The 27577-nt window shown below is 39.0% G+C and overlaps 3 protein-coding genes across 11 annotated transcripts in view; 1 reads left to right on the top strand and 2 right to left on the bottom strand.

Annotated features, from left to right (window-relative positions):
* Positions 1–198: 198 nt before the first annotated feature.
* mlf2 (myeloid leukemia factor 2) lies at positions 199–7430 on the bottom strand. Its single transcript, XM_044360223.1, has 8 exons — positions 7115–7430; positions 4672–4789; positions 4513–4548; positions 3700–3753; positions 3474–3602; positions 2976–3135; positions 2634–2848; positions 199–744 (listed from the first exon to the last, which is right to left on the bottom strand). Exons 1-7 carry the CDS (start codon positions 7156–7158, stop codon positions 2637–2639), a joined length of 753 nt encoding a protein of 250 aa, XP_044216158.1. The 5' UTR covers positions 7159–7430; the 3' UTR covers positions 199–744; positions 2634–2636.
* Positions 7431–10893: 3463 nt separating this feature from the next.
* On the top strand, positions 10894–17129 carry cdc42l (cell division cycle 42, like). Its single transcript, XM_044360237.1, has 6 exons — positions 10894–10976; positions 13967–14071; positions 14537–14609; positions 14716–14825; positions 16360–16557; positions 16664–17129. The coding sequence occupies exons 2-6, from the start codon at positions 13967–13969 to the stop codon at positions 16751–16753; spliced, it is 576 nt and encodes a 191-aa protein (XP_044216172.1). The 5' UTR covers positions 10894–10976; the 3' UTR covers positions 16754–17129.
* wnt4b (wingless-type MMTV integration site family, member 4b) overlaps positions 17085–27577 on the bottom strand; it is an 11800-nt gene continuing 1307 nt past the window's right edge. For 2 of the 9 annotated variants that reach the window (XM_044360204.1, XM_044360202.1), the window contains exons 2-10: positions 26193–26277; positions 21715–21967; positions 21176–21329; positions 20975–21059; positions 20722–20853; positions 20071–20213; positions 19851–19991; positions 19547–19709; positions 17085–19438 (exon numbers count right to left, since the gene is read on the bottom strand). In XM_044360204.1, coding sequence (XP_044216139.1) covers positions 19269–19438; positions 19547–19709; positions 19851–19991; positions 20071–20213; positions 20722–20853; positions 20975–21059; positions 21176–21329; positions 21715–21803 — 1077 coding nt within the window. In that variant the 5' untranslated portion in view covers positions 21804–21967; positions 26193–26277 and the 3' untranslated portion in view covers positions 17085–19268. Of the gene's footprint in view, positions 19439–19546; positions 19710–19850; positions 19992–20070; positions 20214–20721; positions 20854–20974; positions 21060–21175; positions 21330–21714; positions 21968–22765; positions 23669–26192; positions 26278–26894; positions 27561–27577 lie in introns of those variants that run through there. The other 7 variants (XM_044360206.1, XM_044360203.1, XM_044360208.1 and 4 more) reach the window with 5 other exon arrangements.

The following is a 27577-nucleotide window of genomic DNA, read 5'->3' as shown; positions in this document are numbered from 1 at the left end:
CAGCAGAATAGTAGATTTACATACTCAGCAGATTTTGGAGAGTACAAAATACATTTTCTAACTTTTCTTCAAAATAAGGTAGCGAGTAGGATTAAAAGAACTAAGCAGTAGCTGTATTACGATGTTGAGGCGATTAGGTTTTACAACATATAATAATATATTTTACGATGCATTCTCAAACACCACAAGAGAGACACATTTTGCAATTATCTAACAATGTTTAATGAACTTTTATTTAGTTAGTTTAATTAGTTAACAGTATACAATTCAATTCACAGACACACTAGTGTCTTCACAAACAAAATGGACTGTACAGCAGATGCACTGTATACTTTAGCACTTAAGTGCAGTGGGCAAAAACACATGTCAAGTTTTGAGAATGAGTATATATAAAGTGAGTGTAGTTATACCCATGATTGCATGGGGTGCCTTTGTGTGTGTGTGTGTGTGTGTGTGTGCGCGTATGTGTGTTTGTGTGTGTGTGTGTGCGTATGTGTGTTTGTGTGTGTTTGAGTGTGTTTGGAGCATAACAGCAGAGGAGCAGATCTGTAAATGTAACTATCAAGAGTGTGGGGTTTTGTCCTTTGTGTAATATGTTGTTTATGTATAGACAGTCCAGTCATATCAAACATTTATGACGAGCAGTTGTGTCGATCATCAACTTCCGTCTTCAGCGTGGTTCACAGCATCGGGGGAAATCTTCCCTCAACTCCTTTCGTCTGCTCACCTTTTCCAGTGTGACACCTGCAGGGAGAGTCCAGAGTCGTTACTCAGCATTATAACAGGTAGTGAGGCAGTGTGGAGTTAACAGAGTTTTCACTGAACTTTCACAAATTCTTTTTTTAATCCAAAACATTTTTTTAACAACCCTGAACCTGGTTAAAGCTCAAATTTTTACTGCAGCGCACCAAAAATCACATGATTATGAAAGGGTTTCCCTGTGTAGGAGGGTTGAAGATCACTCAAACTGCAGTAAATACCTCTAACTCTGTATCTAACCATCTATCTAACCAAATGAAGAATTTTATTAAATAAACAAACTCATTTACTCCCAGTGCTTGACTAAACACTTTCAGCAGCTGCTTCACAGTAAAAAAAAACCCATTAAATTCTCTTCTGTGGAGTTTTGTTTGCTACTATTGTTCTTCAGCAGCACTTTGTCCCCATAATAGATTGTGCTTGGGGTGCTTTTCTCTTGTTTTCTTTACAAGAGAAACTTCATGTGCTCGTATTCAGGCAAAAACCTGCCACACTTGTTCGAAACTAGAGCCTGATCAATTTTAGATATTAAGGCCAAAATAAATATCATTTTTTGAGAATTGTAAACTAGAAATACTGCCTAGTGTTTGTATGCCTCAGCCAACCAGTCAAGTTGCAGTTTACATCCATGTCTGTCCACACTCATAATATTTGTAGTGAAGACTTTGAAGAAATTTAATAAAAAGGTATGAAGTGTATTTTTTGGTGAAATGGAATTAAAGAGTAACATCTAGACCTGCTCTATGTGAAAAGTGCCCTGAGATAACTTCTGCTGTGATTTAGTGCTATATAAATAAAACTGACACTATATTTACATCTATGATTCCTGTGAATAATTTCCAGTGAGAAAATGCTGCTGCTGCTGCCTTCACTTAGAGACTGTGAAACTTTGTCATAATTAGTTTATGAATTCTTGAGTTATGGCCAACGGTGACCACTGTGAGGTCACAGTGACCTTGACCTTTTACCACCAAAATCTAATCATTGAGTCCAAGTGGACGTTTGTGCCAAATTCGAAGAAATTCCCTCAAGGCGTTCCTGAGAGATTGAGTTCACGAGAGAATGGGATGGACAACCCAAAAACATGATGCCTCCGGCTATGGCTGTCGCCGCTGCAGAGGAATAATAATTTTTTTTTAAACCATAAACATAAACATTTTTCTACGGATCACTTATATTTGGTTATTCAGGAATTGTGAAAAAGATATGTACTTTGTGGGAAATTTTGCAGTTAAAAAATTTGTAAGTGCTCAATATGTAATGGCAACACAGAAATTACATCAAATTTTCCACAAACATACACTCACCGAGCACTTTATTAGGAACACGAAACTGATACTAATAATAGGGCCTCCCTTTGCTCACAAAACAGCCTCAATTCTTCATGTGTTCCACAAGATGTTGGTAATGTTTCTTTGAGATTCTCATCCATGTTGAGACGATTGCATCACATCATTTCCACAGATCTGTGAGCTGCACATTCATGCTGCGAATCTCCCGTCCTACCACATCCCAAAGGTCTTCTACTGGATTCAGATCTGGTGACTGGGGAGACCACTGAAGTACACTGAACTCATTGTAATGTTCATGAAACCAGTTTAAGGTCACTTTTGCTTTGTGAAATGGTGCATTATCATGCTGAAAGTAGCCATTAGACGTTGGTAAATTGTGACCATGATCGGATGCACATGGTCGGCAACAATACTCAGATAGGATGTGGCATTCAAATGACGATTGATCGGTATTAAGGGGCTAAAAGTGTGCTAAAAATTCCCCACACCGTTACACCACCACGACCAGCCTGGACTGTTGGCACATGATCAACTGAGCTTGGTCTGGGAGTCAAGCTCTTAATACACAAGGCTTCCTCTTACCTCTCACCAGTCGTAACGTGGACGGGTTTGGGGCTGGCGGTGTCGAGGGGACTCGTGCCGATGGCCTGGTGGGGTTGTTGAGCTGGGAGGGGCAGTAAGAGCCAGCTGCTGGCCTCCTGCCCGTCGATCTCGGCCGTACTCCAGCCCTCGGGCGTTAGGGGGGGCGTATCTTCCTGCCTCCCTCCTCCACTCCTCATCAAATGCTAAAGCATCACCTAGCAGGAGCGAAGGGCAGGTTGTTAAATAACACATATAACACTTAACTGTAGCATTATCAGGTATTCTAAGTAATTTAATAAACACTTCTTTAATTATCTTTATTTAAAATAAATTATCTCTTACTCTCATCGAGGTTAATGAAGTCTTGCCGATCTTCGCGGTCTCCAGTGCGGCGATTTCGCGAACGCTCCATTATGTGCGCACGGTCCCCGATGTGGTGGCCAATGGCAAGACGCTCGAGGCCACTCTCACTGTCCCGCATCGACTGCCGTGTCTCACGAATCTGGGGCGAAAAAAAAAATGACAAGAAATGGAAATTCAGCTTAATAAAACAACCAAGATGCTGTGAACTCTGAATGAACTCAGTCTGAAATGTTTGTGTGACAACTATGATATTTATACTGAACACGGTCTATTTATTGTCAACACAATTACTGGTCATTTCATGTGTTAATGAGGCCAGAAGGCCACAGTCATGCCTGGATTAACTGAGCATTAAGGCCCAACTTCCAGTCAGGCTTGTTTTGGCGGTTGAGGAAAGCGATCAGGTCTACTTATATAACACTAACCAGCTCACTCCAGCTGTACCACTTTAACAGCTATAACCAAAGTTATTCTCACCCCTCCAGGGCCTGTTCTTGTTGTACTGGTTTGCTGATACACGTTAGGAGCCCCGGCATCTGTGGATGAGTAGGAGATCACTGTTGAAGAGGAGAATGTCTGACAGTTGGGTGAACCGGACATCCTTTCCTACAAGAAAAGAACAAATAGTACATATGATAAAATGAAAACGTCATCAGGAGGGTCGTTATTTTCTGGTCGTTTGTAACCAGTTGACAGAACTCACCATGTTTTCCATCATTTCTCCCATCATGCCAAACATATCCATGAATCCTCCACCCTGGAAAAAATAATTAAAAGAGCTCTTTAAAATTCATCCAACACCAAAAGTATAAAGTGAGTCGTAAATCTCCAAACTAGATACAAGGAGTATCCGCACACTGAATCAGAGCTCCCTTTACTTTATTTGTGACATTTCGACCAACTACAGGTCTTCAGGTCTTCCAAATAAAGTAAAGGCAGCTCTGATTCAGTGTGTGGGTACTCATTTTATCTAGTTCAACTGTTTTTTTCTATCCAGCACCTATTCCACTGAGGTTCTGTGGATGTGCACACGACTATAGTGTTTCATAGATCTCTTCATTATCTCTCCTATTAAAATAATTTTTATACCAGAGCAAAATGAGGTGTAAAAAGAAGCAGCAAAACAGGGATTTTCAAAAGTCGAAAGGTCAAAAGAAACAATTCATGTAATAAGTCGTGAATTACAAAGAAAAAAAAAAGGTCTTTAACCCAAAGATCGCTGGTAATTCTGTCAATGAGGTCAGAAATTATTGTGGAGTACAGATTGTAAACTTGTCTTTTTGTCCATTTACTTTTGACCATATTATGTATCTGTGTAAATTCATTTTCAAACTTTACCTTACCATACTTAGGGCTTATTTTAAATCCTAACCCTGGTCCCATTAACCCTTTTTACAGACACTGTAGTCACTTGTTTAAAACTTACTTGTAAAATCTCTAATATTAAAAGACATTTCTGGACGTATAACTGCACTTTTTACAGTTAAAGAATAAAGTCAAAGATGCAAATACTCACCATTCCCATCATGCCAAAGGGAGTAAGCGGACCAGCCTAGAAGAAGGTGTACACCAAATTTAAACTCAAAAACTTCATAAAAAGGTCAAATCGTTAAACTTATTCACACGTCAAACACCTGACATACACAAAGCACATGAATACAGTCCATCAACTTACAGTTGCCGGTCGGCGTGGTGCACGGTGTGGCTGCATCTGGGGGGCAAGAGCGAAAGGGTCCATGCCAAACGGTCCAAACATGCTCCTCATCTGCTGCCTGTGAGCTGCAAATGGATCCCTAGAAGAAATCAGAGGCCATGATGAAAATTTTATTTACATTGAAGATGTTTTCGTGAACTGATTGGGTACGTGAAGGCAAGAGGAAGACGATATACAGAGAGGATGTGACAGATCTTCTGGTTTCTCAACCTTGTCTTGTCGGTGAGACCAGTTTCAGGTCCCAAAGATCTCACGAGCCCAGCAATAGATGAGCTATTGAGTCATTTAAATTTAAGTACGGGGGACTTTTGTTGTTTTGTTTTCAGGAGCATGAACAGTACTTGAGTATAAAAATGATAATTTTTCTGGCCTGTTTAATATTTATGTTTTAAAAATGAAGCAAATTAATGTCAATATTACTCCCAAATAGTTCTGAAACAATTAGTTGAACAAACAATTAGTCGCTGACAGCAAACTTATCTACAACAATTTTGATTATCAATTAATTGTTTACATCATTTGTCAAGCATTCTCTGGTTCTAGCCTCTCAAATTTGAGGATTTGCTGGTTTTTTCAACTTTACATCATTGTAAATTTAATCTCTTTGGGTTTTGGACACTTGGTCTCACAAAACAAGTGACTAGAAGACATCACCTTTGGCTCAGGGAAAATGTGATCTGTATTTTTGTTATTTTCTGATTATTGATAGACCAAATGATTAAATACTAACTGACTGATTAGTCAGTTAAGAGAATAGTTGCAGTTACGAGCTGAAATGATTAGTTTTGCAAAAATGCCAAAATGTAACTCATTCCAGCTTTTAAGTTTACTATGGAAGCAGCAAATATCTGCATTAGAGAGATTTGCTTCTTTTATACTAAACTTTATATTAAACAGTTAAACTGAGTATGTTTCGATTTATGCTTGTTGGTCGGACAAATCAAGCTATGTCAACATGTCACTTTGTCCTCTGGATAGTTTTCACTTTTTTTCTAATATTTTATAGACCAAACAATCAATCGATAATGAAAATACTCTTAACTGCAGCCTTAGTCTCAAAGATGTCCTGTAACCCCATCTGTATTAGTGCAACAGTCTATAAAGCCAGAGGTCTAGATTTTTACTGTGAATGTCAATATACATAATTATAGTATTTAGCAAAGGGTAGAGTACAGCAATTTTCAATTTTATGCATTATTTGTGACATAGGAGAGGACTTTATCTTTTTTTCATCGTGAAGGCACTTGTGAGGTTTGTTTTTCCAACTAAATAAATTTTATATTTTTATATGGTTGGGAACTGGTTCAAAGGCTTCTTCCCGATCAGCTAAAAATCTGGAGAATCAGTACCGCCACAATTATATATGACATCATTAAGATTATTAATACTGAAGCATCAGTGTGTAAGCAGCATGTTACTGTTGTAGCTTTATATGCAGTTAGCTAGTTTAGTCCAGTGGTTCCCAACGGAGGGGCCGGGCCCCTCCAAAGGGTCACCAGATAAATCTGAGGGGTCATGAGATGATTAGTGGGAGAGGAAAGATGAAAAAACAAAGCTCTGATACACAAATCTGTTTTCAGTTTTTGGACTTTTTCTCTAATCTTTGAATTTTGGTTAAATATTGGATCATTTGAACATTTATTGAAATTAAAACATGTGAGAAGTTTAAAGGGAAAAATCACTATTTAGTAGAGCCGTTAACAACTCATAGACATCTGAAATGTGACCCGACTACACACTGCTTTTTGTAAGATGTCAAAAGCCAAAAAGGTTGGAAACCACTGGTTTCATCTTTAACAATGTGTTGTATTTTAAAAGCTTGTTATATTATCCATTGTGTCAAATCTTCATCTGAAAAGTGACTAAAGCTGTCAAAGTACAATAGTACAATATTTCCCTCTGCAATGTAGTGCAGCGGAAGTATAAAGCATAAAATGGAAATACTCAAATAAAGTACGAGTACCTAAAATTGTACTTGAGCACAGTCGTTGAGTAAATAAACTTATTTACTTTCCACCACGGGCTGTTTTCCAAAGGCTAGAGCGGATTAGCAATCCACTATCAATTAAATCAGATAAATGAGATTTAAATGGGCGGGACAGCAGCTGTAACGTGATGTGGGAAACAACAGGAAGTTATGCGAGTAATGATAATTGTCCCTTTTAGCTGCTGATTGGTTGATGAAGTGATGCTGTTGAGCTCTGACAGCTTTTTCTCTTAGTGTCTATCCAACATGGTGGAGCTCTGTAGGCCCTCACAGCTGGCTGGAGGAACGCTAACGTTAAATACCTGCTCCACACACAGTGAAAAAAACACCATTTAACGAGCCAAAATGCAGATTTTGCACCACTTGTAAACACAGAAGACGCCAGTGTTTAAAGCCAAATGTAATGTCATTACTCACATCATGTAGGGGTCGTCATCGACGTCATTCAAGAACCGAAACATGTTAGGTGATTTACCTCAGCTGGCTGATGCTAGCCAGCTAGCTAGGTAAACAGTCGTGTTTTTTTCCAAGGATAAAACAGAATAAAAGGCTCAAACTGGCGTCAGGCTGAAATAAAAGACGCTTCACTCACTCCGCAACGAAAACACTCTGTGACTGCTCGATTATTAAAGCGACAGAAGCTCTATGTCTCTCAGGAGAGTCAACTCCACAGACCTGGACCCAACATGAAAACGGAAGTCAGTCCTCTGACAAAGAGAACCAAAACTACTGTCAAGTTCAAAGCCATGTGGACGATAGGAACTTCCGCTCCTATTTCCAAAATAAAGCGCGGACGACTGGGACTTCCGCTTCCTTTATGTTCCAAAATACAGATCTTCCTGAGAGGTTTTTCACTGTAATCTTTTTTACTGGAGACATTGTGAACTGAAATACAACATAAAAAAGATTAGATGAATCTAAAAATAACACTATAACACACATTGTACACAGCAACACAGCAGATGGCAACACTGAAGGCAGTGAAATTTGGCTTCTTCAAGCTCCACTTTGACTATATCATATCATGAGAATGAAATATAATAAAATATAATAAATACGTTACTTAAGTATTTTACATTTGATGCTACTTTATACTTCCACTCCACTACATTTCAGAGGGAAATATTGTACTTTCTACTCCACTACATTTATTTGATGGCTTTAGTTAATTTTCAGATGAAGATTTGACACAATGGATAATATAATAATCTTTTAAAATACAACACAATGTTAAAGATGAATCCAGTGGTTTCCAACCTATTTAGCCTTTGATGTCTTACAAAAAGCAGGGTGTAGTCAGAGTCACATTTCAGAAGTCTATAAGTGGTTAACAGCTCCACCAAATAGTGATTTTTCCCTCTAAACTTCTCACATGGTTTCATTTCAATAAATGTTCAAATGACGCAATATTTCACCAAAATTCAAAGATTAGAAAAAAATTCCCAAAACTGAAAACAGATTTGTGTATCAGAGCTTTGTTTTTTCTTCTTTCCTCTCCCATTAATCATCTCATGACTTCTCAGATTTATCTGGTGACCCTTTGGAGGGGCCTGACCCCTAAGTTGGGAACAACTGGACTGAACTAGCTAACTGTATATAAAGTAGTTGAAACTAGCTCCACCTCCAGCAGCTACAACAGTAACATGCTGCTCTAACACTGATGCTTCAGTATTAATAATCTAATGATGTCATATATAATAACATATCAGTCAGAGGGGCCATACCACTACTTTTTAGTTACTTTAACTACATTTTGCTGCTTATTCTCATGAACTTTTACTAAAGTGGGATTTTTTAATGCAGGACTTTTACTTGAAGTATTCTTACATTGCTATATTGGTACATTTGCATCTGAATACTTCTTCCACCACTGAAAACAGCTTTACACAAGGATCATTTCCTGTATCACAAATGCATAAAACTGAAAATTGCTGTAAAACACCCTTTGATAAATACTGAGTAATTATGTATATTGGTATTCACCACAAAAATTTAGACCTCTGGCTTTCTAGACTGCACCAACACAGATGAATAAATATTGTATGAATAATACATTACTCCGTATGGTGGTTTTAGGTGCATATACTGAGATTATATGCACAGTATTTAAAGACTGCTTATACTTACGCATGATAGATGTGCATGTGAAAGGATCTATATGCTATTGCACAATGTGTGCTACACTATTAAATACAGTGCAGTAAGATTATTTTGTATTGCAGTCTTAGTTTATAGGAATAGTTTTTGAACATCTCTTGGCTGATTTAACTGTTCATGAGTGTGATGTTGCGTGTAAAGAAGCTGTTCTTGTGTTTTGTGGTTGTTTTGGTGTGCAGTTTACTGTAGCGCTTACCAGAAGGAAGAACCTGAAACAGGTAATGTTCATGTTGTCAGGGGTCTGCAATGATTTGCCTGTTTCCTGACTCCGGAGATGTACACGTCCTGGATGTACACCTCCAGATACACCACCACATAAACTGAAAGGGCTATTTGGAGGGTTAAGGTGACACCATTATTACATAATCTTGAGGCCCTCTCTTGTAGAGGGACATTTATTATTTCAGTTTACTGTATCTTGCACCTAGATGGTGCATATTCCTTCATAAATTTGTGCTTATTCAATTTACCTTAAACTATTTTCTACTAACTAACTAATGCCAACTAATTGGGGTCCACAGCTCATTTTTGCCCGAAGGCTATTCTGGCCCTCGCTCCTGTTATTCTTCAAACACTACCGAGAATATTACCTGTTTACAAATGAGTTCAGTAATTTGCTTTGAAACAGAGACAAAGCCGCAACACAAATCACTCTGTCCAGCACTCTCAGTCACCACTGGCTACACTGGTTACAACCACTGGTTAACTCAGAACTCCCAACATCATCACCAGTATGAGGATGAGGCCATTTAGTAATACCAGTATCTTGTTCTGATGTATATTTACATGAATGTATATTCACATAAATGTTTAGGCTATATTTTGGCATATTTCATTGAATGACAAGCAAAGTAATTTTATACTATATTTTATAAATATTTGAGAATTTGAAGACATGGGTTTATACATTAATGGTAATTGAGAAATGTCTTTCAGTTTTACTAGAAGTGGCCTAAAACTTTATCGTTAGTACACTGGACATCTGTGGCAGATGATGTTGTTTTACAGTTGATGGTAAGTTTGTCTCTCTGTGTTTCTGGTCTTTCCACCTGCAAGTAAAACGACACTAATTAAGAGTCTCATTACAATCTGAGAGTTTTACATTGACTCCTGCAATACAAAGATTTGGATCTTTGATGAAACAGGTAAATGTCAGCTCAGGATAGAGAAAAGGCAAAGCTGATCTTATGCTGAGGAATGAACATTTATAATAGAGAGAAAATGCATAAAAATATAAAAGTATGTTTGAATTCTGTTGCTTTAACTATCAATCATACTCAAGTACTTGAGTACAGTTGTACTTTAGTGTTTTCATTTTATGCTATTTACATTTCAGAAACAAATATTTTACTTTTTACTTCACTACACATCAATTAAACTGAAGCTATTAAATATTTTTTAGATTTAGATTTTATATATAAAACATGTGATAATCTTATAAAATATCATGCAGTGTTATGGATTATAATACTACCTAACCATATATCTACATCTACAACATGATATGTTAGTTATACTTGAATGCATCAGCAATAATAATTATTTTGATACTTTTAGCTCATTTTGCTCATATCTATGTCTATTCTGTATTTCTTTATTGTAGCATATTAGATAAATATATTTGTATATATCTTTTGCACAATCCATTTTCAGGAATGCTGCAGTTTCAACTGCCTGCACCAATTCAACACTATATTATTTATTTTTTGTTCATTTATTTTATTAATATCTTTAAACCTTAATTTTAAATTCTTCTAAAGTTTAAACACCTTTTTGCATTTATGCTACCATATCATCAAAGCCCTGGGAAACGCAATTTGGCATAACATTTGAACTGAAAAGTATAAATTTAACTGTGGTAAGATGACAATAAAGGTCATTGTATCCTTGTATGTATCATGTCTGTACTTTAGATAGGTAGATAGATAGATAGATAGATAGATAGATAGATAGATAGATAGATAGATAGATAGATAGATAGATAGATAGATTATATCCACTAGGCGGAGGTGTTTCTATTCCACAGCTGTGATTGAGTCGCGGCTGTTTTGCGCCTGCGCACAAAGTAATTCGACCCTCAAACCCGGATGTAACCAACGCCTAACCTGTCTGAAGAAAAACGGTGAGTAGAGTTAGAAAAACAGTCCGAAATAACTAATTGTGCTTAATTATACAGCTGGACACACGTAGGAGAGTCTCCTTAACTGTACAGAGTGTATATCGAGGAGAAACGCTCGTTGATTGGCTCTGTAAATCCGTGGTACTGTGAAAGTTTCCTTAGCCTACTGTGGTGTTGGCTAAGTTAGCATCAATCTGGTTAATGAAGTTGTCCTAATTTGTCAACTCTCAACGCTGTTAATGCGATTGTTTTCTTGTGTTTGTCGTTATAGATTGAGTTGTAGCTTGCTCGGTAAGTAAGCTAACCGAGAGGACTTTTATTAAACAATTTACACGGACTGTAACGTTGCTTTTCCTCACTTTTATCAATCTGATCTAATCCATTCACTTATTATTAACGTCAGTTTTCAGGTTTAATGTCTCGTTTTATGTTGTTTTTAACTTTCAAGTGTTGTGAGCTTACAGTTTAAGCAGTTTTTTCCTCAGTTTATCGGATGAACGGCTTATTTAGCGGAAGTCTTGGTCTGTATCCGCTTCTAACATTACATTGAACTGCAGGCCGACGTGGGGTTTTTTCTTCTTTCTCTGACATCTTTGGTATGTGGCCTATGCGGAAGTGATCCTCCGTCGTCAATATTTTGCTCGCACATGTAATAACAAGCCTAGTACGACTGATGTAAAGATTTTCATCTTATTCCTTCACTCAATTCTCAGTCGTACAAGTGGTGCAGTACAAGTTTTAAAATTCTTTGCTCAAGTAAAAGTCATGCATTCAAAATCTTACTCAGGTAAAAGTATTATCAGCAAAATTTAATTCAAGATTTAAAGGACAGGTTCACAAATTTTCAAGTCTGTCTTAAATCAATAGTCAGGTGCCCACATGAACATTGAAACAGGTTTTTCTTGCTGTTATCATCCCTCCTGTTCATACTGACCATCAGAAGATCCCTTCATGATGCATTCACAATGCAAGTGATGGGGGACAAAATCCACAGTCATCCTTCTGTGCAAAAATGTATTTAAAAGTTCATCTGAAGCTAATATGAAGCTTCATCCATCCAAATTAGTCAAATCAAGTAGATATCTTTCAATGTTACAGTCTTTTAGTGCCAAAGTCCCTCTTTGTGTTACTATACTTCCACTGCAGCTCAACAGTGAAACACAAAGAGGAAATTTATGCTAAAAAGACTAAATGTGACAGATATCCACTTGATATGACTAACTCAGACTGCTGAAGCCTCATAAGCTTCAGATAAACTTTTAATGCATTTTTGAACACTAATGACTGTGTGGACACACTGTGTATTTTCAGGTTGTGGACTATCAGGACAAAACAAGACATTTTATGCACCAAACGACTAATCGATTAATTGGGAAAATAATCAACAGTTTAATCAATCATGAAAATAATACTCAGTTGCAGCCCTATATATTATTTGCTTATTATTACTGATACATAAACTTGTAAGGAGCATTTTAATGTTGTAGCTGGTCTAGTTAATTTGAACTAGGGCTGCAACTAACAAGAAATTTCAGTATCGATAAACTCACCAATTATTTTCTCAATAGAACTATTAATTGTTTTATTTATAAAATGTCAGAAAATATCCATTTTAGTTCCCCACAGCATCCTCAAATGTCTTGTTTTGTCCAAAACCCAAAGATATTCAGTTCACTGTCATGTACGACAAAGAAAAACATGAAATCATCACCTGAACCAGCTGATTTTTGGCATTTTTGTTTAAAGAATCACTAAAAGTATTTATCAATTATCAAAATAGCTTCTGCTAATTGACTAGTCAATTAATTGACTAATTGTTGCAGCTCTAATTTGAATTACTTTATAAATATATGTATGATGTTGCAGTTTAATCTGTATTGCATCATATTTTGTAAAGTAATCATATGTTTTGTACATAAAATCTCAATCTACAAAGGAACTATAGCTGTCAAATTAAGTGAAGTAAAAAGTGCATTATTTTAAGGCTGGGACTAACGATTATTTTTATTATTGATGAGTCTGACGATTATTTGTTTGATTAATTGTTTTGTCTAGAAAATGACGATGAATGAATGTTATATTTTTTAAGAGTTGAAGATGACGAATTTCTTGTTTTATCAGACCAACAGTCCAAAACCCAAAGATATTCAGTTTACTGTCATGAATGACAAGAAAGTATCAAATCCTCACATCTGAGAAGCTGAAACCAGCAAATGTTTGCGTTTTTTTATTATAAAATAACTAAAGCAATTATTCGATTATCAAAATAGTTGCAGATTAATTTTCTTTTGATCGACTAATCGATTAATTAACTAATCGTTGCATCAGTGACCACTGCCTCATACAAAATGGCTGCAAACAGTTGTATATATAATAGCTCTCTCATTCAGTCTGTCACAGACACTATTTATAAATGTATACAGCTACAACTAAAGATTATTTTCATTATCAATTAATCTGCCCATTTTTTTGTCTGGATTAATGAATTGATCGTCTATAAGATGTCAGATAATAGTGAAAAATGCTCAGTGTGACGTCTTCAAATGTCTTGTTTTGTCCGATCAACAGACATCCAAAACTAAAAATATGTAAAAGCACATAAAAATAGCAAATCTTCACATTTGAACAGATGGAACCAGCAAATATTTGGCATTTTTGCTTAAAAAATGACTGAAACAATTATTCCATTATCAAAATATGTGGTACTGTGTTGATCGACTACTCGTGCAGCTCAATACATTTATTTTTTTATATACTGTACATACACTGTGTGTCTGTTAATATTGTGTGGTCTGTATATGTAAATGTGTGGCCACTCTCTGTGCTGTTGCACATGCTATATCCGGAGCCATACGTGCCATTACACTTGTGAAAATGATATTTAGAGTGCTTGTGAGTTACTTCCTCTTTCAGTGTCTGGCTAATTGTCTGTTATACTGTCCTTGCTTGCTTACACTCTCATGATGTTTCCTATTTTCTGTTCACATCTGTAGATGCAGACTATAAAATGTGTAGTGGTAGGGGACGGTGCTGTAGGAAAGACCTGCTTACTGATCTCCTACACAACCAACAAGTTCCCCTCAGAATATGTGCCTACGGTAAGAGGATTTCATAAAGCCTTAAGAACCGTGTTGCAATGTGTGTATGTCATGTAGGGTTGGGCAATATGAGTGAAATCAATACCACAATTTTAAGAAGGGTAGTTCCGGATGTCGATATACGTCACCATATGGCAAATGCATGCAAATTTATAAACAAAATCATGTTTTTCAAAGCAATAAACTCAACTAATTTGTAAGTTTTTAATTAAAATTTGCTCAGAATCATTCATTTGGACAATTAGAGATTTGTAGAATAATAATAAAAATACAATCATGTCACTACAATAAGATTTCTGTGAAAGTAAATTAACAATAATATTGAATTATCACACTATTATCACAAAGTTTAGAGCAAAGTTATTGTCCTTGTACTACTTTCTTTTTTATTATGATTGAAATACAATCAGACATGCTGCCTTTTGTTTTAGTCATATTATTTGTCTTTGTTTTGTGTTCTCAAAGGTTTTTGACAATTATGCAGTGACGGTGATGATTGGGGGGGAGCCCTATACACTCGGCCTTTTTGACACAGCAGGTAACACCGATGTCTTTGGAAGTCTCTCTTGTTACTCTCTTATTTCTGTCACTTAAAGACTAAAAGTATTAACTTCCTTGTTTCCCCCTGTGATTGTTCCTCTCAGGTCAGGAGGATTATGACAGGCTGCGTCCTCTCAGCTATCCACAGACCGATGTGTTCCTCGTATGTTTCTCTGTCGTCTCCCCCTCATCATTTGAAAATGTCAAAGAGAAGGTCAGTTAGTTTTTGTGTTTGTTTGTTGTCACTTGACTTTTGTGGCTAAATGTATCTCATGTGTCATCTCAAGTGACATATAGCTCTGCAATTTATTGTCGTCATTGTTAAATCTGCTGATTAATTCTTCTTCCTCTTATTATTGTTTGTCAATCAGTTAATCATTTGGGCTGTTAAATGTCAGAAAGAAGTGAAAAATGCCTGTTAAAATTCCCAACTTCCTATCAAATCATCAAATGTCTTTGTTTTGTCCGACTAACAGTCCAAAACCACAAAACATGAGTTAACTGTCACATGAGACAAACCATTCACATTGGAGAAGATGGAAAGGAAAATTTGGCATTTTTAATTTAAAAATGATTTAAACAATTTATTGATTATCATAATAGTTGATGATTAATTTTCTGTTGATTGACTTATCAATTAATCGACTAATTGTTTCAGCTCTATAGACATGATGTGCTGAGGATTGTGTTGAATTTTTTGATACTAGTGCAGATACAATACCCAGTACCTTTTTCAATACCTTACATCCAGAAACATTAACGTGTTTTTCAATTTCAAGACAACAATCTGAAGTCTTCAAATGTGAAATGTTGTCTAAATACAAACAGCTGTGCAAGAACATTGCTTTAATAAAACAGTATTTTAAATCAGGAACTTTTTGATCAAGAAATAACTAAATAAGATTATAAATCACATCATCATTATTAATAATGTCATATTTTTTGTAATATGTATATTTTCATTTTCGTGCCCTTTGTAAAATGTTCACTTTGAGAAAATGAAGACTGTGATAATTAGTCATGTGACTCAAATGTATTTATCACACCTGTGAGCAGTTGTACTGAGAGAACCTGAAGAAGCTACAGGCGAAACACGTTATTCGCTCTTAATAAAGTCGCAGTAAAGTTATTACAGTGTGCGTTGATATATTTTGATTTTCAGATTATAAATCTGTCCAGTTATTCAACGCCAGCTTTCAGGACTTGACAGTTTTCGATACTCAGTGCTACTGACAAAACTTAATCTTTAAATCTGCAGTGCGGAACTTTTACATATAAATTAAAGTCTGTTACATTCAAGCCCTTGCCAAACGACTTCACTCAATGCTGATTAAGCCTATCACTGCCAGATAAATCTCTCTGTATTTCACAGTATACAAGGTTTTTAATCTGGTGGGGGTTTGACATTCCCTCTCTGGCCGGATGAATACATGACTGCAGACGTCCGCCGGCCAGGTGGCTAACTTCCAGTTAGCTCTCTACTAACTTGAATGGGGATAAAATAATTAAATCATGCAGCTCTTTTAGACTTTCTAGATGTTATTGAACTGAAAGGAACAAATTCTGATAGTGAAACGAGTCATTTCACAGGGTTTATGTGACGTTCAAAAACATTTTATCCACCATTTACAGCTGCAACAGTAGCGACGGAGTAGGCTACGGTGGAGTTTTGATACCCAGTCCTATGCACGACGGAAGTCAATGTGAATTTAATCTTTATATCTTTTTTTTTTTTTCTTTTCCACCAGTGGGTTCCTGAGATTTCTCACCACTGCCCACGCACACCCTTTCTGTTAGTGGGCACACAGATGGACCTGCGGGAAGACAGCAACACGATTGAGAAGCTGGCAAAGAACAAACAGCGCCCTCTTTATCCTGAGAGCGGAGAGAAACTGGCCCGCGAGCTCAAGGCTGTCAAATACGTGGAGTGCTCTGCTCTCACACAGGTACGCCGCCGTTAATGTAAAATTTTCATCACACAGTTAAACTGATAAAGCAGGCGGTATTCTGTATTTCTCTCTCTCACTCTTGCTTTCTCTCCTCTTAAACCAGCGAGGGCTTAAGAATGTGTTCGACGAGGCCATCCTGGCAGCCTTGGAGCCTCCTGAGACCAAAACCAAGAGAAAGTGCGTTCTGCTATAGACGAACAACGACAGTGAGAGATGTAAACGGTGTAAGAAATAGGTGGGGTGAATCAAAAAACATCAGAAAGATCAATGGCCAATTATGAAAAAAAAAAAAAAAGGACAAAACAAAAGGGGAAGGGAGGTACAATGCCATTGAGACGTATTCTAACACACGTGTACACTGATTGTGCCTTTAAAATAAACTTTGAAAAAAGCTGAGGCAGCAAAACTTCAGCACGCAGTAAATGCAGCAAGTGTCACCTTTCTCCTTATCTGAAAGCTTTTAGATATTGCAGTGTTCTCTTTACAAATATTCAGGTGGGGCGGGGCCCCCCTGCCTGTCATTGTTGCCCCCACACACCCCCTCCCTTTTTTTTTTTTTTTTTTTTTTTGTTAAAGAAAGATTTTTTTTATATTCTTGCTTCTGGCCTCCTCGCTGTTTCACTCATTGTGACCTTTTAGGACTTTTAAACCAACTGTAAAGTCATTAATGGACAAACATTAGTTACATTTAACATTAAGTTTGCTTGGTTAACTTTAAATAGTACATTTAAAGGGGAAAATTAATGTTAAGTGATACTCTGTTTGCTTTCTTTTCTGACCTTTATGGATTGAATAATGGAAGCACAGGAGATTTATTGACACAAAGGTTGCGGTCCCTAATGGTTACTATAAACTCCCGGTGAACTTCGGGGAGGCCAAGTGCATTTTCACCAATTTCCCTTCTCCAGGTGACTTATGAATTTATATTTTATTCTTCTTTTGTGTATATTGTATTGATTCTGTGACTTTGTTTTGGGAAATTTTTAGCAGTTATTCATTTTGAAACTTGAGTTTTTATTTTTTCCAGATTTTTTTTTTTTTTATTGCTAGACTACCAACTCTGAGTGATTGATAATATAACAAATTAAGCTGTTATATTTTGAATAGATCTTAATCTTGATTAAAGATTGAGATGATAACCTTTGCTAGTAAAATTTTGGGTGTTTGTAATCACAGAATATTTGTAATAAAATGGTTTAACTGACATAGAGAGAAGCAACTTTATTTGACCACATTAACTGTAGTCTGTTGAGTTTTCTTGTACACACAAAGTTATTTTTACTTTCATTTCTCACCATGATCTATTCCTGGCTAAATGCATTTCTTTCCTCTGGAAGCAAAGCAGATCTTTAAATAGTTAAAAAAAAACTTGCCTTTTGTTGGCGCATTGCCAGGTTTCTCGACATATTACTGCACCAGTCAATTCATGTTTTATAGCTTGCATGCACGTCACCTGAGTGCTTATGTATGTACGTGTGTGTCCTTGTGCACGTGCTAGTAGAGCATGAATTATGCCTCTCCAAAGATGCACATTAACGTCTTTGTGGCTCTGCAGTATGCATAGAGGGGTCTTGTGGGTAACTATTGGTTGCAGAGATGCACAACCCAAATCTCCATCTACTACATATCGTGCAGACCTGATTGGTAATCTATCTGTTATCATAAGTTGGGTTTGAAATAGAAAAGAAAAAATACATGAACATTATACAAAAAATGTGTACAAATATTAAAGCAGCAGTTACACAAACATCTCAGACGTTCACTTAAGTATGTTCGCTTAAAACAGGAACCCGCTCATCAAAACATTGCCCATTGTGGTCAAAAACCACACAGGGTACCTTTAATTTAGAAGCTACAGTATGTAGCTTTCAAGTGGTAATATTTCAGATATGTCTGTTCAATAAAAAACACTGCTGCTGGTATTTTTGGATAAAACTACTGTATTTATTAGATTTCATGAGCAGACCTAGAAAAAAACACTGCATGTGCAGGAACTTACAGAAGAAGATTCACATGAGGGTGAGGGGACAAAACACGAGACAGACACTGATGTAAGTAGGAGTTATTCTTGCTGATTAAGACATCTGCTGGAGGCTGAAGTGAAGCAAAGACTCAGATATACAAATAAATAAACCAGAATAGAAGATGAAGACATAAATACAGTAAATGCTGTAAATGCAGTAAATGAGACTTGCTAGCCTATGACACAACTCAAATAGCTCGCATTAAATAAAAACAGTGCTGCAATGTTCCCGTTAGTTCTGGTTAAGTTCAGCTTTATAAGCTTTGTCAGTTAAGTGTGAATTTAACTGTTGACTGTTTTGTGTTTATGCGTACAAATGGAGTATTATATCAGTTTAAAAGTAGTAAAAATGATTTCTGTTTGTACTTTTATGGACTATTGATGCTCTGTCATTGATCTTATGTTTACATGAGCTCCAATCTCGGAACCCATCGGCCTCATATTCATGTGCTCTAACTTTGCAGCTTTTACAACAGACTGCTCAAACTTAGACTAGCCTCACTGCTCCAATGTGAAAGTGAGTTAAATTGTGGCCGAATTTGGCCAGATAATTTAGTGCTAGATGTGTAAATTAAATACTGTCCTTCTCTGCGCTGTGCTTATCCCGTCTTGTGTTCAGAAGTGTCTGTCTGGTGGTTTGTTTGAGTCTTTCTGCTCAGTTGTTTGGTGCTTGTTTGGGGCCCTCTTACACTCTGCAGGTGTGAATAGTGACTGTGTTCTTGCACTGCTGGCAGCGGACCGAGCAGCACCAGGAAAACTTGCAGGAGCAGCGCTGCACCACCTCAGCTCGCCCCGCTCTGTACCCCGGCCCGCAGCACACCAGCTCACAGCCATCTGGTGCCAGCCGAGAGGTTCCTGGGGTGTATTGAAGACAGTAATATTATTTTCTAAATTTTAATAGATTTGATCGGTAAGTTCAATTATCTGGATTGTTTTCCTGTGAGATGATCAAACTGATCTTACCATTACATCTCCTACCAGCAGTCCCAGGGATACCGTTGTCAGGGTCGAGATGACAGAAATCTGGGGAGGGCGCAAGGTACACAAGGTCTCTGGCAGCAGGGGGTTTGACTTGGGGGTCACGGGGTAGCAGGGCTGTCCTGGATCCTATACGAGTCAGGCGGACCTAAGAGAGGAATGATGGCGGAAGAGCTACTCAGATTGGTGTTTTCAAGGTTTCAGAGGAGTCTGTAGAGTTTCTGTTAAAACATCTGCTTCAATTCACATGACTTGTTTGCTGAAACAAGCAGGAGGTGTGTTCGCATACCTCTGTTGCTCCGTCAAAGCGTTCCTTGAGCACAGCGCCAACGCGCCTGAATGGAGGCATGACCTTCCAGCAAGTCCTCAGTTCACAGGAGCCAGAGACGCCATGACACTTACACTCCACCTGCATGTTGTGAAGGATAGCCTGAGGATAGAAGGACAGTAAATGTAAGAGGAGCAGATTGCACAGATTAGAGACGTGGTCAAAGTATGCTACCACTAACCTTCCGTCCAGCCTCGTTGTTGTGGAGATTCATAAGCGGTCGCCCTGCTGACAGCCCTTTGGCTCGTTCTGGTTCATCCACAAATGTTTGGGAGAAAGCCACACCATAGGACAGGTTGTCACTGCACCCTGACCACTGGAAACCTGTGGTAGACAGAGAGACAGAGAGGTTGACCAAGACTGCCTGAATTATTACAGCCTTGGAAAAAATGTTCCTTTGAAGCTGAAAAAGGGATGAATATTAAAGGTTAAATCCACACTAGAGCTGGAAGGCAGAATGCAGCTGCTACACTGCTGTTTGTGAGTTCAAGCTTTCATGCATATTACACTTGTGGTCACAATCCAGTAAGTAATGTTACAGCTCAGGTGTTCTGTCTGTGACATCAGTTCTAGGGATGAGGCCAAAAGTGCTTCATACCTGAATATTTCAAGAGGCTGATGGCAGTGTGGTAGCAGTTTTATGCCCTGTGTGACTCACTATGGATCTACCCGTTTGCATTTTCATGCGACAGAATCCGGGAGAGACTAAATGCTGTTGTCAGGCCTGCATAAGACATTTAGTCTCTCCCACCTGAGGGGCTGATTGGTTAGGTTTAGGCATGGAGAGTGAGATGGTTAAAGTTAGAGCAAAAATATCAGAATCCAGGCTCACCCTCGGGGCTGACCCCCCTGACCTTCCTGTCACAGCCACACCTCTCCAGCTCCCCGCGGGTGCAGGCTCGGGTCACAGCCACTGCCACGGCTGCTGAGGACAAAGCATGCACAAAGGCCGCCTCACGAGTGCCTGAATTTAAAAAAAAAAAAAAAAAAAGCACATGATACAGGAAAGTGCGTATGAGAGTTGCTCAGTGTTTGGATTCATCAGCAGATAATGCTCCATGACATCATTTCAATAATGAGCGTACCTTGGTTCATGACTCTGCCGAATACATTGATCCCACGTGGGGTGGTGGAACAGTTCCAGCGGCGATTCCTGAACTGGTGCTGGCACTGGGTTGGACAGTAACATGCATAACAATGAGAGAGAGGGCTCTTATGTAAAATGTATCAGCTCCAACACACACTGATAAACTGATAACCTGAGACTTTAAGCTCTTTGACCATACCTCTTCTATGACCATCTCGGCAGCCTTGCGTACGGACTCCATGACCTCCCCCCGCGCCCTGCACACCCCCACCTGCCCTGGGGTCAGCCCCCTCAGCCGCGCACATGGGGCAGCACCGGACACAGGCCTGGAGCGAGGTAGCCTCGCCAGGGAGCTGTGATTCAAAGGTGGGGATAAGTGGTAAGCAGGTTTAGTGGGGGCATAAAGGGGAGATGCATAATTAAGTAGGGAGGGGGGGTGAAAGAAGAAGAGCACATGAAGGAGCACATAGGAGAGAAAAAGAGGGTACAAAAAGGGTGAAGAGGTAACAACTTGGCAGAGTTTTAGAGAGGTCGGAAACAAGGGGACGACCAGGCGAAGAACACAGAGAAGGCACAGTGAAGGCGGAGGGAAAGAAAAGGAAAAGGTCACCAGGAGAGAGACAAAGAAAGAGAGGGGAGCAACTGAAAGAGATTTAGAGACATGTCACCATCTTTTAAAAGTTATAGCATGACAAACAAACTCCCTCTTTCTCTTCCTCCCTTGCACGCTAGACTTACAGCCAGTTGGTTGCCATGGTGGGGTGGGTTGCCCATAGCAACAGGAGGAGGAGTGGTGCTGTGAGATTGACAGTGGAGACAGTTGGCATCAGACTGTCTGTCTGTCTGTCCGTCTCCGTGCGTCAGGCTGGGTCCTTGGACAGCACGCTGCCCGTCTCCGCAGTTGATGTGCTCAGTCCGTCTTCTGTCTGTCTGTTTGCTGCAGTGTTGGTTTATGTTGCTGGTGCGGAGTCTGGGGTTGATCCCCTCATATCTGTTGAAATGACAAGTTAACAGGTCAGTGACAAATACAGTGCTAGAAAAGTTGACCCTCTATATTTTAAAAAGTTTCCCTCCACTCAAAAATATATTTTTCTTCTTGTTCCTACAGTTGGATGTTTGAGCTTCACTGTGCAGAATGATGTATGTGCAGAGTTTGGCACTAGAAAGCTGTTTTCATGTTCATCTGCTGAAAAGTGGAAATTTTCTCTGTGCTCTTTAAAAATCCGATTTTAAGGGGTGGTCCTACAAGCATGATTTGTGACATCACAACTAGTTTAGAAGCCAATTCTGGTCCAATATTCAACTTACACAAGTGTGATGTGGAAACTTGAAGCCTCCAGTGCACAAACACTGATAAAAGACTTTCAAGTGAAGTGGGAGACATCTTGTGTTCAGCAGTTAAACTTCTTAAATGAACAATATTTGCATATTTATAGATTCTGGATTTTTAATGAGGGAGAAAGAGGAGATGTCTTTTCAAGGATTTTAACAAGATAATTGAACTTTTTTTGTGAGCATTTTTTTTTATCAGACACAAATTATTATTCAAAGTAGAGTATTTTATATTCATCTTAAAACATATCTGGAGGGGATCTTTAATAACTATCCTGTAAACAAGAATTTTCTGAATAGAGGTAGATGTGATTATGGTCTTTAGAAGTTGCAAATACAAGACTTTCCACACACTATTTTTCACATAAACAAGCTGACCTGATGCTGTAAAAAGGACAATAAATCAAATGTGTTAGTTTCTTACCAGTTATCGTATCTTAGTCTTATCAGTTCTTACCAATTCATAGTCCTGTGAAATCCAGTTATCCCTCTTTTTGATATTGTGCTGATCAAACTGAATTTTACTCCAAATTTTAATCAACAAAGTTGTTCATCAGTTTCTTCTGTAGCGCTGTCAAGTTTCCAATATTGTGCTGACAGCAAAAGCATGCTCATACAGGAATGCTTTACAAACTGCAAGTAAACCTCATCCTTCAGAGACAAAAATAAGTCCACGTGTCCAATTTCATTGAACAAAACAGTAAAATCTAATCTGAAAAAACAAAACTTAACATCCCAAAATGCTATTAAAAGTCAGTTTTGTTTTGTTTTTTATAGAAAAGAGGACAGGAGCATCGTGTCAGCAGGTACTCAGATCCGTCCGAGGAAAACAAATGTGTCCATTCAATGTTGAAACAGCAGGAATGAGTGAGAGCAGTGAGATGGGAGTGATGGGTTATAAAGGAGGTAGAGAGCGAGGGTGGGAGAGAGGACAGGCGTGATCCGGGGTGTGGAGTGATGCAGAGAGAGGGGAGGGGGCTTTGAGAAGGATAATAGTTAAGTATTAAGAGTGTAAGAAAGCCCTCTATTGTGTTTGTTTGGCATCAGACCTGAAATATGAGGTCTTCTAAATGATTATCACAAATAGATGTGTGTGTTTTTTTTATCCATGCATGTGTGTTAGCATGTGAGCCCTGGAGTGCATTTGCTGCCGAGTAACACTTAATGAGGACTCAAACAGCACCCTCGTTTCTCCTTTTGCAGAAATATTCACCAGGAATATTGATCGACGGGATGTCCTGCAAAACCGTCAGAAACTATGACACAGCATTTCTGTGTCCACGTATATATGTACAGTATATGCATGTGAGAAAGTGTCTTACCTAATGTTTAATTTTCCCAAACTTTGTTGCTCATTTTACGAGTTTCCCTCCTCCCCCTTCTCTATCTCCCCACCACCCCCCCATCCCCACACACACACACACACACACACACACTTGCCCTCTCGTTCTCCCTCTCTCCCACTCCCCATATTGTCTTAGAAGAAGGGGTGACATTTAGACAAGGGGAAGAAAACACACTGCCGACAAATATTGGAACTGGGGCAAATAAATCACGAGATAGGAGGGAAAGGAGGGCATAAGGAGAGAGTAGACGGCTGTAGTAGTGTTACACTGGGGTTAGGAAAAAGCTGTAAAGAATAACAAAGCAAGTTTTTGTGATATTCATATGAAAAAAAAGAATGTTATAATGAGACTGGAAGGGAACCTATAACGTTTAAATAATTTATATTTATGGAGCATTGCGGAATAGACAGAATGGGACATAATTTGTTCTATAATTAGTTTTTATTTATTATAAATTATTTGCACTGTGTGATTTTAATTAAAAGCTTTTTTTTTAATTTTTATATTCACAGTTTATGAGGTAGTTTTCCCTCCTTTTGTCTCTTTTTGTTTGTTCAGCTATGATGTAACATTACAGAGAATCTCTTGCACTTCCAGGAAAAGGATGTGAACGAGAAGATTGACACTGGAACATTTTAATACAATATATTATTTATATGTAGGAGGGCATTTGCAGCTCTACTTTTATTTATTTTTTGTTTGAATGGTACAAGACTTTTTTTTTTATTCCACGGGGGATACAAGAGTACATTTGTAAGGTTTTAACATATAACTTTAATTTAATTTCAATCTTTTACTCCCTGCCCCAAGCTTTATAATGTTTTTATCCATGTTTTTATTTTATTAGTATCAGTGCTTTGTGGGTTAGGGTGGAAGTGCTGTAATTTCCATAATTTTATGGATAAATTAAACGATCCTTGAACCGTGAAGACTTTTTAAAAAAAATCTTAAGCACCAATAAAGTGAAAATGGCTTTGAGCTACGGCCTTGTCACACCTGATGGAACTTATTTACTGCTCTTAAAGGCTCGTTTGTTGAATCAGATGAGTCAGTTTGGCATCGGAACCAAACATTTGCAGACTCTGTTGCGGTCCCTGTCCAGGGATCTGGTGGCCCATGTACGTGAACCCTCTGACACCCAGTTGTTCCTGAGTAAATGGTCACCCCATCCAACCACCTCTCTCTCTCTCTCTCTCTCTCACACACACACTTTCCTCTGTCTATATCTGCAAAGACAGCTTTCTTGTAGGCCCCCTTCCCTCCTTTTTCTTGTCCTCCTCATGTCGTATTCCTCCTTTGTGTCCCCTGTTTCTCCAAGTGACGTCTTCCGCTGTCTCCCACAGCAACGCCATGGTGATGAGCTGGCCACTGTCATGTCCGGCGCCTCTGTTATGCTCATCCCTTCACCCCTCTCTCGTAAATAACTTGCCCTCCTTTTTTTATCTTTATCTTTCCCCCGTTTTGTGGACATTTTATCATGCTGAAATGGCCCGGTGCTGATTGACTGTAGCCAGGTTGCAGAGCCTAAAGAGATGCTTGTTAAAGCTTCAGCATGACATATAAGTAGAGATGACTTGCATTCCCTCGGTTATAGTGGGAGGCAGCAGACTTTGAGAGACTCTGAACTGATCTTACTTTGTCCACTGATGCTCGCTACAGGATGGATGATTGGCCTCATTCAGAGATGGTCGCCTCAGGGTGACTGGACTTCATGACCCTCGATCCACCCCACCCAAAGTCATTATGAGACAGAAATGTGACCCACCAACCCTTCATTTGCTTTGTTCTTCACTTGAGGGCTACCTGCCTCGGCGATCCGAGCGACAGCGGAAAACAATCATACCAGGCAGGAACATGACTGGCTGTGCATGAGCACGCTCGCACTGCTCAGGCATCTGTGCCAACAAAGAGCCGCATGCACTGCTATGTATGAGTGTGTGTGTGCGGAGTGTGTGCATGAATATTATGGGATGGCGGCGGTGTTGTCAGGCAGGGAAAGTGGGGGTGGAGGAGTGGGCGGTGAGCTGTGTGCACATGGGGGGGATGGGGGGGCAGAGGGAATGGACGACCCATGAATATTATGGAATCATGGAGTCGGGGGGGGGGGGTTGCAGTGCGTGAGAGGTGGAAAGATAGCTGTGCATATGGGATAGAGAGAGCAGGAGGAGGTGTCGGTGACGGTGTTGCACGTGAGCGCACGTGCACGCGCATACATGCATGTGTAAGGGGCATTCAAGCGATAGTAACAGACAACGGCCAGACATAGGCCTTTGTTGCTATGCGATCTGCATGTACTGTACAGCAGCGGGGGGAATATTGCAGAGTGGCCGTCGTAGCAGAGGAAGCAGCAGAAGGCCTCTGGGCGTACATTTCAACCCTCAACGCTGCTCTCTTCTTTTAACATATCCACACACACACACACACACACACACACTGACATGCAGAACAAACCATCTTCATTATGGCTGAAATTTATGCTATTGGTGAGCGATGAATGGGCAGTAATTAATGCAGTTGATGTATGAAATATTTAATTACCTTTTCATGATCCATCAAAGCATCTTTGGCCTTCAGGGAGTGAAGAACAGAACTATCGGTCAAAAGACAATAACTGCAGAAAACCCTGCAGAACAGTGAATAAATTAATAGAGTTGCTGCTGTTAACTATTTTATTATTATAAATGAACACATATACAGCTCTTTATAAACTAGGAAACCCATTTCAAATGCAGAAAACCCAACCAAAAGGTAATAAACTGTAATTCCAGTAGAGCAAGCCACAATGTATCAATAATAATAAGAAGAAGTGTGTGCGCCGCGTCATTATATTCACATGTGGCCTTCAAGTGCTCCTTCTAGGCTTTTATTTGAGTTCAGACATTTCAAATAAGACTTGTTGCACATTCAACTGCCTTTTACTTTAAAATACTTTTTTAAAAAATGAACCCTGTTGAGCCAAAGCATCATTTGGCAGCCACTTAAATTATAAAAAAAAAAAGATTTCAATGAAGAAATGAAGCACCATAGAGCCACGATGTTCTGCAGCACCAGAACCAAGCGGAGAACTATTACGTTATGAATGTTTCAGTGAATTTATTTGACACTTTGTGGACTATTATATATGTTACTTTTATGTCTGGACCACTAAATCTTATTTACTGTACTTTAAACAGAACTTGAAGGCAGCATTTTCTTTATGTCTTTATGAATCAATCTTGGCCCGTTTTAAGAGAAACTTACTCTGATTTGACTTGCGTCCCTGCACATCATCGTCATGTAATATAATGCACACCTGGCCATCACACCTCGTGTAGTTGCACACCTGTTGGCCAGTGTTTCACTACGAAGGAGTCGCTCGTGAACGGTCACTATCACAGACAGTCGTGGGACAGATGTGGTGCAACCCGGCTGTTATAACACCACTGTGACTACTGAGCAGGGTTGTGAGCGTCCTGCTTGACCTGCACACACCTGAGTGTGTGATCAGGCAGGAACAAAAGTGAAGGGTCTTTGACTTTTCTGATTGGTCAAGCTCATTCCCAGGTGGATGCACAGTGAATATTATGGTCTGTCACCAGTGGACTTCAGCTCCCCTGGAGACCATGTGACTGTATTTTTTTTTTATTCTTTCTTGTCTTTTTAGGAGTAGTATATTATGGGATGTATGCTGCTGCTGCTGCTTGGAGTATTATGGTCTGTCGTGGCGAGCGGGAGGGGGTGTCACCGTGACAACGGGGTTGCTAAGGGGGCTGGGACTACTCGTGGAAAAGGGGAAGGGAGTGTGCATGCAATGAGCCTGGTGCGTGCATGTCTAGTAGTGGTAGTGTACGTGTGAGTGTGCGCGCGCGCGCGTGCGTGGTGGAGGGGGTGGGGGCAGGCTGAGTATTATGGTCTGTCCGTTGCGAGGTAACTATGCAGAGTCC

Source organism: Thunnus albacares, chromosome 8 (assembly GCF_914725855.1).
Source record: "Thunnus albacares chromosome 8, fThuAlb1.1, whole genome shotgun sequence".
NCBI classification, from domain to species: domain Eukaryota; kingdom Metazoa; phylum Chordata; class Actinopteri; order Scombriformes; family Scombridae; genus Thunnus; species Thunnus albacares.
Note: the sequence above shows the minus strand (reverse complement) of the source record. Positions and strands in the feature narration are given on the sequence as shown.